An 11307-nucleotide genomic window follows, 5' to 3' on the forward strand; every position below is an offset into this window, starting at 1 on the left:
CGACAACGAAACATGAGACCGTTAAAATCGACCGATGTGGATAAAAATATCGAAAAGCGACGGTTCATATCGCTTCTGGGAAAGCACCGACGCAAAACACTGGACTTACACTCAGCTTTGGAGGAGGCCAGATTCTTCTGGATTAAGACTACTCAAGCGGCATACTTCACGCACGAGATCAAGATGCTCACGGCCAACTCGAGACTACCAACTGCTCACGCATTCAGTCGGTTGACTGCGTATATAGACGCTAAAGGGATCATCCGAGTTGGCGGCCGCCTCAACCAATCAGCGCTATCTCAAGACAACAAACATCAAGCGATTTTGCCTCGCCACGCACGGTTTTCAACCCTGATCATTGCACACGCCCATCTGCGTACCTTGCATGGAGAAACACAGCTGACATTGGCTCATGTCAGACAAAATTACTGGATCATCGGCGGACGGGCTCCGGTGAAGTCTCATATTTTACGGTGTGTCGTGTGTGCTTGGCAGAGGGGGATCCGTGCTCATCAACTGATGGGCCAACTACCTCTCTCTCAGGTTACGCCGTCACGTCCGTTTACTTATACAGGAGTTGACTATGCCGGACCGCTCACCATCAAAACATGGAAGGGACGAGGTGCGAAGACATACAAGGGATGGATCTGTGTGTCCGTCTGCTTTTCCACCTCCGCAATTCACTTCGAAGTAGTCAGTGACTACTCATCAGAAGGATTTATAGCAACCTTTCGAAGATTCTCAGCCAGAAGGGGAATTGCTCAGACCATGTATTCGGATTGCGGGACAACATTCATTGGAGCAGACGCCGCGCTTAAGAAAAGGTTCATCCAGAGTTCCCAAGAACATCAACGAATCACTCAAATTCTACAGCAGGATTGCATCAGATGGGAGTTCAACCCACCAGGCGCTCCACACATGGGGGGCAAGTGGGAGGCGGTGGTGAAATCGGTGAAGTTTCACCTGAGGCGGACTATCGGGGAGACTCTACTCACAACGTAAGAACTTACAACGTTGCTTACGCAAAACAAGGACATTCTCAACTCGCGGCACTTAGAACCGCTGAGTGACGACCCTGAAGACGTCTCAGCGCTCACACCAGGTCATTTCCTCATTGGAGGTCCACTCACTACCATACCCAAGCCATCTCTGATTGACCTAGGAACCTCACAACGATCTCGGTGGCAGCTCATCCAGCAGCATGTTCAACATGTTTGGGCACAAGGGTCGGCTCATTATCTGCAACGCCAGCAGGCGATATCCAAATGACATTATCCTAACAACAACATCAAGATGGGTTCATCGTGCTGTTCACCGACGAACGCTCTCCACCGTGCAAATGGCCACTCGCCAGAGTAACAGCTTTGCACCCCAGCAAGGATGGACTCACCAGGATGGTTACCCTCAAGACAGCCACGACATTCACTCGGCCAAGCGCCAAGCTTGCCATATTACCCATTTCAACCGGAAGAAGGATCAAGAGTAAGGAATCATCAACAAGGTTGCTGATGGCGGGCGGAATGTTCGAGATTCCGTTAACGTTGCGCCGTCCGATCAGATGGCAGCATCGATCGGGTATCGATTCCCGATCACCGCGGCAGCTTGCGCCCGCACGGGCGCACTCGTCGCCAACGTCTTCCTCGCGATATTGTGAGTCGTAAAAATGGCCGCGCAGTGATCAGACGCACAACGTGTGCTCTGTGCATTTTCGATTGTGACTACGCATTGAAGTGCCCACCGCAGTGATTATAACAGCTGCCGAGATACTGCATTAACATGTAAAGCGACCGCTCATCCAGCCCTACTCGGGTACATCAACACGACGACTCAGGCTCACAAGTGCGCGAGTGCCGACCGCCACGTGTCTCACCGGCTCACGGGCGATTCATCGAAGAGGACGGCACTTAATATAATTGCCTTTCATTTACACGGACTATATACACCTCATTTATATACCGCTCATCGATTCTCAGGTCAGATTGTATCAATTTCGACGCATTAAAGACGCATTAAAGACGGCTCAGACTGTGGTCTGAGTTACACAAAATAAAGTGAATATTTAGTTAACACCTTCCACGCGCGTCCTTCTCATCCCGCTTCCATCGCCGGGATTAATCAGCGATTTCGCGAACAAATACACATGTGTCATATCTTTATTAATATTCATTCTAATACTGTAATATAATACTCACAATACGTTACGTTATACTATTACATACATATACTACTGCATACGTTATACTATTACATACATGCATACATACATGCGTACGTTACAAAGGTATTCGGTAATGTCCCCACGGCAACGTATCGGTCGAATCCGGCACGATATATCGCTTATCGTCGTACGGACTCAGAGCGATTTTCGTCTCGCTAATAGTGTACACTTCGTGCATTTTCGATCGTATGCACGACTGCGGTCGAGTCATTTCGATCTCATCGTTCAAACATCGCGTGTAGTCGTCGAACGTGATGGTGCACGCGATGACGTTACTTTTGACACCTTTCGCTTTTTTACAAACTTTTTTGCCATCGACTCGCAAGGCGTACATTTTCGCCCTAAGTCCAACGAATTCGGTCATAATGGCCCCATTGTTTTCATCCTTCATCAGGCCCGGCACTTTTTTATTGACGAGAGGCATATCATAAGCGTTATCTACCGCATAGTCACTTGTGTCGAACCGGGCTATATCATGTTTCATGTTCTCGTACGCGTCGTCGCACTTGATATGATAAATCAAACTGTCCGTGTCGGTATACATGATTCTACACGAGTCGCGGTACAGGGAAGACATGTATTCGTGGTGAAATTCGTACAGGCACACCTTCGACAAGTCGAGAATGCACATGCCGACGTAGATCGGTTTGTCGAATTTCACCTCGAGTTTGCGAAGTTCGATGGCTACCAGATTTTCAGAAAACACGCTACTGCTGTGGAAATTCGGTCGCGCGATCATTGCCTCCGCGCCGTATCTACCCTTCCACGTCGTCACTAATTTTACATCGACGTGGTTTCGTACATTCTCCATTGTTTTTCCAAAAACAGCGTTATTCATTAATTTATATAATGTTTTTTTGAACTCATTTTTTGCCTGTGTCCTGAATTTTGTATTGAGTTCGATGTAAGAGCGGAGCCACTCAGATTGAGCGAATTGCAATACGCGATGTATTTTAGTGACGCGAAGGCCATAACGCTTGCACTGTTGCAGATTGCGATAATGGATGACGTAACGCTCCTTATCGTGCAGCGTGGCGAGAAGTTTGTCCTGCCGTTTGCCGGGCGGTTTATCGCGCATCGGACAAAACGGTAGGTCAGCGTGCGCGTCATGTTTATCCTGCGGATACTCGAGATCGACCTCGAGAATATAGCCCGTAGGCGAATCCAAAGCGATCGCGTTAACGTCGAAATTTGACGCGTCTTCGACCCATCGAAACTCCGCGTAGGGCAGTGGCTTACACATCGCCCAGCCGTACAAGTTGTTGACATCGAAGTACATTAGGTACGACGACGGTTTCGATGAATTGTACGACTCCATATACTTGTTGTTGGCCTTCGCGTATCTGCCGGAACATTGACTCAGCCCGCCACGAATACCACGTTCGACAAACATGACCATGTCAACGTCGGTCAGCAGTTCAAAATTGATACGCGTAAGTTTCAACATGGCGTCCCACGTAAAGCCTGGTAAAGTGTAGTAGTACGCGGGATCAAGTCCGTAACTCGCGACGCAGCTGTCGCGGAAATTTTCAAACACGTCGGCTAAGAGCAAAACATCGGTTTTCAGGTATAGATCGCTGTATTCGCCCAGGGTTCGAACGGAGAATCGCTGCCATACGTTCGCGGCGTGCGCGTAATCGCTCTCGGATACGGTTTCACCGGTCAAGGAACTGTAAAATGAATCGCGCGGCGGTAAAAACGTATCCTCCAGCTTTTCGACGCTGTCCACGTATTCGTATGGAAAAACACCTTTTCGCGTCAATAATTTGAAATCGTTGTCGGATAACGTGGAAAATTTTGAACGTATAATTTTTAATTTATCATTATCTAGGAAGGATGCCAATTTTGCGAGACTCGCGCTAAGAAATTTGTACGAGTTGATAAATCTTAACTGTATATCGTTTCGCGAATCAGATTTTTCCGCGGTGTTTTTCACGTGTTTAGTAAATGAGATGTACTTTTTCTTTGTTATAGGCAGTACATCGATCTTGCCTTCGAACGCGGCAGCTATCTCCTTGATAATAAAGTGCGCGTCATAGCCCGACAGATTGTGAAATATTACTGGGATGAAATGAGAATTCTTATAATTCAAATTGCACGTCGAATATGCTGGACCTCTGTACCGCCCGGTCAGGTGGCAATGATCGCGCACTTTATTATCATCAGGCGCGAATTGTTGTTCGCATATATGACATTTCGTCGCGCTGTGAAATGTCTCCCACTCGTCTCGCGTTAGGTCTACCATGCATGCAATGTCGGACAAGATGTTTTTTACGCGATGCGCCAATCCGTTGAGTTTTTCGACGAACCACGCGACACAGTCGTTATCGCAACGAAATCGATATGTCGATAACGTTTCGTCGTACGAACACTGTACGTAGTATGCTATACTACATACCCGATGATGATGTTGGTAGGCGTATGACGCGTGTTCCGTATCCGGTTGTGTCTTCTGCAGCACGCACTCCAGATCGGCGTACACCACGAAGGGAAGTCGCTCTTTCCTGCTGTGGTTCTTGAAGCTGAGCCACTTGTTGTCTTCGCTCGGTAGTCGGATTGCGCATTTGTTTACCTTTCGACATTCCACGGTGTGGGCTTCCAATTTCATGCTCGAACTAAAGTAGTTGTTCGGGCGCGCAATAAACGCGCCGAACGAATCGCCGAATCCGTTCCACGAGAACGCGAGATAATTGCGAGTGGCTTCGTTCAGCCCTTTAACTATGAGACGACCGGGGTTTCAGTTGAACGCGGACTCGATCGCTTGTTAGGAAGTTGAGTGGAAGGCCCAAAAGACAGCAATTGACTTATAATACATATAAACTTTATTCGGTATAACAAAACAGAACTGACGAAACGCGAGATGTACAGAAAAAATTAGTGCGAATGCACTCGGCGCGCTGTGACTTGTAGCATGCGTAGGTTTAAAGTACGATTTACATAAATGCGCATTGAAACGCGGTAGAAACGGTATCGCGAATGCAGTTGTCGCGGTATGACGGAGTTGCGAAACACGGTCTAACGTTTGATGCCTATACAGAGACGCGGTAGGTATGTACGGCAGGGAGCGACACACCGGGGCCACGACAGCGAGAGGGCTCGCTACGAGACCGAGCGTGCTCGACCCCGCGGAATCGTGATCGTCGGTTGGGTAGGCTGGAGTTCGGGGACACCTGAGAGTACTCAGTCGAGACTCGGAGCACCGAACCTCGTTTTATGTGTCGCCCTAGGAAGTTGGATAGGGTAGGCTTCGTCGAAGGCAGCAGAGAGCCGGAGATAAGACGAAGTGCCTGCTCCTGTCGGAGCGCCGGCTTATATACCGCGGCGCGGCGGGTTCGTTGGAAGGGAGGCCGGCGGTCGGGCGAGCCGCGTGGGGATGCTGACGCGCGCTCGCCTTCGGCGCGGCTCGGCTTTTTCCGGCGGTTCCGAACTTATCGAGCATTTCGCGTGAGAAGCAAACGAAACGTATATCGCAGTACATATATATAATTTTTACATTACTAAATTGGGGGAATCCCCAACAGTAGTGAAGACATCTGCAAAAATGAAACACAAATATTATAAATTTTTTTACAAAAAAATATATAATGATATATATTATTAATAAAAATATAGGTATTTACCGATCGCAAAAGTACTTTGTATGTCCATGTTTATTAATTTGTGAGCACACGAGGCGGGATAGATGTTTAATCCACGCGAAATGTCCAACATTGTCGTCTCGTGGGTCCTGCATGTACAACAGATTCACATGTTTTTTATCAATCGTGCGGTCGGTAAGCCGTATCGGGAGAACGTTTGAAGTCTTCTGTCCCTCGATGATATAGACATTGACGGATATATCGTTGAGTCGTTTGAACTGTTTAATTTGCCTCAACGTCATTGAGAACTCAATGTCTCGTAAATTCAGTACCGTTGAATAATGCGGGTATGAAGATTTCCGTTCTGGATGTTTTTCGGCTGGATGCAAAGCAGCCGTCACGGCCCACGCAAAACACGCATTGTCCATAGACAGCACATTGATCACCGCGTGCTTCAATTTAATGTCTTTAGGCAATTTTATGTGACACCCCGCGCGCAAAGGATTGTACTTGTTGACGCTCACCGTCAAATTGAAGATTCGAGTCAACGCCCAACCACTGTCGCGTTCCTGGAACTCCTCGAGTTTCGCTAATGTGGGCTCGATAACGTGTAGCTCGTACCACTCGCGCAAGTGCGATGTATCACAGAGTTCTATGTTATTTGTACATATACTCTTATTGGCACGTTTATCACCCGCCACAAACTCCCCGTTGAACGCGGTGTTCACTTTGACACAGTTATGTGTTTTTATACTGTCTCGCACTCGCTTGCACACGACGCTGCAGGCGTCTTCCAAAAACTGTCGCGGTTCTATATGGTCTGTATTAATTACCGCACCGGTCATTATACGCTTTTTGAACCCGGCGTCGATTTCTCGCCATACGAGTTCTGTCGCGCGCGTGTAGCCACTGGTACTGGCGTTCGCATAATCACCACCGCTATGGATAAATTGTCTTTCCAATCGCAACTTCACACCCTCGAGTCGCGCAATTCTGGCAACCAACGATTGCCTTTGCCCGATCGTTGGATTGTCGGAGAGCCGCTGACGTTTGGCACTACAGCGTGTCTCGAGCTGCTCGACGAATTCCGCGCATTGCAGCGCCCATGTAAAAAATTCATCCACGGTAGCTACTTGGTCGGACAGCTCCAATAGATCGCGTTCGGTTTGCTCGAATTGATCCATGTTTTATCTACTCAGATTTAGGTTGTTCATCAGATTCAGGTTGTTCATCACCACGAAGTCGACAACTGTAGTCGCCCAATAGCGATACTTCATTAGATATCAATGGTTTATATGGTAATAGCGTTGCAGACACATATTGTTCATCACCATCATACCAACCACTACTTTGACACATTTCCCATTGCCACTTCCCAATAGTGACACTCCTTATACTCGGACCTAAAGTCAGGTTTATTGTAAAAGGAAAGGGTTTTGTCACAGATGAAGCTGTATGAGCTTTATCCTCGTTCCGCGTCTGTATGTACATTCTCCATTTTGAGCTTTCGTAATAGTTATTATTATATCCGAAATCCTTGATAACAACTCCTTGTCTATGAACAATGCGTTTATCGGTTCCTCGTATCCCGAGTTCGCGATCGCGAACAAAGTGCGCTAGTGAGTTTCGTTGCACATCCGTCGATTTTCCTCCTCGATCTTCTTCACGCAAAGCTTTGGCGATATCATCTAATAAAGCTTCATTATAAAAAAAATGATCGAAGTATATAAAGTCACTACTTTCTTCGATTTCATCGATGTCAATTTTATAGTCCGGTGTCCATGGGCGATTACATGTCATTTCTTCTTGCTCAATGTTATAACAAAATAATTTTCACGTCGCAACCGATGTATCACTCTCAAATCGTATGCTAATGTGGCTCGATGCACTTCATCCCTCATTATATATACCTTTGCCCTCTCTCTCGCTCCAGTTGATAGATCATTTCTTCCTTTGTCTCGCGTACTGCGTCGTAAAAAATGGCGCAAAATTGTTTAGTCTACGCGATAACACCCCCCTTTTCCTAGAAAACATTTGCTCACGACGAACATGTCCCTACAGGTTCGATGCGTTATCGGGTCGATCATCGTCCCGATGACGTCATTTCTTTATTTGTTTTTTTTCACGTACTGCGTAGATGGATTGTTTTTTTAAGTATAAATCATACTATATTTTCTTCGCGCGCATTTTTATTCGAGCCGTATATGCGACGTCCGCTGGAGCATCGGTTGCACGAATTGGTAATCAAATATTGCATTATCGCATATCATAACATAGAAGCGAGGTGCCGCGAAGTTCCGGCGGACCTCGGCGCTCGCCTTTGTAGTGCGAGATATATTTTGTCTTACGACTATCAGTTTTATACACCGCCATTATATTTTTTTCTCTGGCGACTTCTGCAACCGTTTTCCGCTTTCTTCACTATTATTAAGTATAATAATAATAATATTTTAAATAATAATAATTATTAAGTTAAATCCGCGCAAGGAAAAGAAAACGCCAACGAAAAGACGCGCGCGAACGGGAGAGAGACAAAAGAACGGGAGCGAGAGAGAGACTGCGCTGAGGGAAAGACAACGCGAACGAGACGCAGGCGAGCCGTGTGACGGCACGCGGACCGACGTGGCCGTTGGACGCGGACCCCCATCCTCCCGCGGCGCGCCGCCGATAAAATTTCAGCAGCCGAACGGCGCCCGTCGCCTTTGTAATACCCCGCGCCGATAAAGTGACGACCCCCCTCCCCCCCCAGACCACCTTTGGCGTAGAACGCGGACACCCCCCCTCGGCGGTACCCTTGTTAACGATATGTTTATTAACATTTAATAAACATGTCCCGACATGCTCGCCGACCACCCCCCCCCTCCCGGCGGACCACCCGTGCCCTCGAGTCCCACCCCTTCCCCGCGGACACCCTTGCCCTCGAGTCTCCCAGGTATTCAACCAAAAATTTTATGCGACTTAACCGTCGCGGTCTCTCTTCTTTATTTTTTTGTCTAGGAAAACTATCTAAGGAAGGAAATAAATAATTATTATAATTATTTAATATTTTTTTCTTTTTATTTTAAGAAAATTTTAAAAAAAATTCCGAGATATACGAGGTAAAAAAAGAGAAACAATAAAACGCCGAAAAAGAAAGTTGGCCTGGGAGTCTCTCGGAGACCCCCGCTGTGCATGCTAGGGTTAACCGCCGCAATGTCCTCTTCAGACATGTTTTTTAGGGCAATTTATTGAGGTTTTTTTTGGTGAACATGTGGGTCACAGGTTCACTGGGTCACGTTTTTGCGGCGCCATTCGATTATGACGTCGCGCGTTATTTCTTTCTTTCTTTTTTTTCTTTGTCTTCCTCTCGAAAAGGACCGTTTTCTCGTTCGCGTTCTCTCTCGCGCGCGTTCTCTTTTTCTTATTCATTAATTGGACTACATGCTCTTCTCTAAAAACTAATTTTTTAAATGTATTAAATATGTATTTAACCATGCCATAAGAATTTTAATACTTCAAAAAATCAACATATTTTTTAAAATAAAGAAGACTAATAATGCAGCTTATATTTAAGTATCTGAAAATATTCTTTAATCTACATAATTATGTATCACAAATATTTTGATGATTTGTAAATAATGTAAATATATTTTATTATATATAATGAAACTATCTAAGGAAGGGAGAAGGAAGGGAAATAAATAAATATTATAATTATTTAATTTTTTTTTGTATTTCAAGAAAATTTATAACACAAAAATTAAAAAAATTTATAAGTGCAATATATCTGGAGGATCTTCACCTGAAACACACAAATGCAATAATATGATTAATATGATTAATAAAAAATTCAATATTTTTTTATTGAAAAAGCGATTATCTTACAAGTATTCATTTTCCTCCTCCGACGAGGTATCTTCTCCGAAGAGTCTTCGCAACGAATCGATTTGGCAGTCGTACCATTCTTTGCATGCACGCTTCTCATCTTGCATCCAGCGCATATATGCAATATTAACAAAGCCCGGTATCACATGACTCATCCTCAGCTGTAAAATCAATATATAAAAAATATTACTTTTTCTCAAAACACGCGCGCGCACGCACAAAGAAAAAAAATAAGACTCACGTGTTCCCGCGGGATGCAAATCCGCACCCACCGCTCATCCATCAGCACCTCTATATTTAGCTGCACCCACTAAACAGAAAAAACATATTTAAAAAACTATATTATGTCACTATAATTTGTCACCGTGTCACTACTCTTCCGTACCATGACGTCCCTCGGAAAACGTATTTCTACGTAGTCAACCATATTTTTTCAAAAAATATCACTTAAAACTTCCGAACGCGTTTGCTTTCGCAGACTCAACAAGACTGAATTCTACGACGGTTGAAGATTTAGGTTTTTTCTCGCTTTACTTTCAAGCAGATCTACCAGCCATTCTCGTTTCTGGCATCCCTTGACGTATACGAGAGTCGGCATCTCGTCATCGTTGTCGTCATCGTTGTCCTCTTCCTCACCGAGAACAACTGATGTAATTAAACGCTTCACCTTGCTGTACGGCACGTTTCCGTCTTCCCATCGTAATCCATGGTGATTGCGAATCAACCAGGAAGCGCACGATTTGTCGGATTTTGTGAGGAGATTCCACGGCATGGGGCATGTAAAGATGTAATACGCCAGAACGGCCCCGTTTTTCAGCACCGCCGCCTCCTTCACGACAAATTTTATCCTGACGACGAAACCTTGCAGGTCGACGAACGTTCGTGCAGACATGAAGAAATATCTCTCTTTCTTCGATGCGTAAATCGAGAGGAATGACGCGCGTTTCGCGACCCTCTGATTTTTATATCTTGCTCCCCTCTTTTTCCCCTCTCATTTTGTATCGTGAGTTAAAGAGAAAAAAATTTTTTGTCAACGTTGCCGCAAACACTCAGACTATTTTGCGCACTACGTTGGTCAACGGATTGTACTCGATCACGCGATCGTGTATGATGAGACAGTACGCGGAGGTATTCGGCGGTACGTTCTCCATGCAATCGAATTTTAGTCTGGCATCCACGGTGGCGTTTTTGACGGATTCGTTTTGTCGAGAGCAATCGATGATCACGAACGGGCCGTTACGTAGAAAAGTTGAAACGGTGAGACTCAGCTCGAGATATTCGTATCCGTAAGACCTCACCGAGAGACACGCGGCGGACGAGATACTCGCTGAGAGAGCGTTGGGACGCGTCATCGCAAGAGATTCCACTCTCGGAGAGAGAGCTGCCGCTACAGCCGTCTGGGCGGCCATGAAGGCTAAAACGAAGCTCGGAATGGGTTTGAAAATAAAGACGAAGGCGAAGACGCAGACAAAAATGAAGATGAAGAAAAGAACGGATTCGAAAAAACGGATACTTCCGGCAGCGAAACGAGGCGGCGTATTGCCGATTCTACCGTTGTTGGGAGTTCTCGGTTTTCTGGCCGGCGGAGCGGCCGGAATTGCAACGGCGATGAACGCTAGCAAAGCCGCGCGACGTCAGCTGGAAGAG

At 46.0% G+C, this 11307-nt stretch overlaps 1 protein-coding gene across 1 annotated transcript; it reads right to left on the reverse strand.

Annotated features, from left to right (window-relative positions):
* Window positions 1–2273: 2273 nt before the first annotated feature.
* Window positions 2274–4826, reverse strand: LOC112468467. The gene has a single exon (XM_025037664.1). The coding sequence runs from the start codon at window positions 4824–4826 to the stop codon at window positions 2274–2276; it is 2553 nt and encodes an 850-aa protein (XP_024893432.1).
* Between the last annotated feature and the right edge of the window lie 6481 nt (window positions 4827–11307).

Source organism: Temnothorax curvispinosus, unplaced genomic scaffold (assembly GCF_003070985.1).
Source record: "Temnothorax curvispinosus isolate PA1 unplaced genomic scaffold, ASM307098v1 QBEX01018513.1, whole genome shotgun sequence".
Lineage (NCBI taxonomy): Eukaryota > Metazoa > Arthropoda > Insecta > Hymenoptera > Formicidae > Temnothorax > Temnothorax curvispinosus.

What these genes read in the sequence shown, in the direction of transcription:
- LOC112468467 (XM_025037664.1), bottom strand. Translation starts at nt 4,826, where the DNA reads ATGAAATTGGAAGCCCACACCGTGGAATGTCGAAAGGTAAACAAATGC.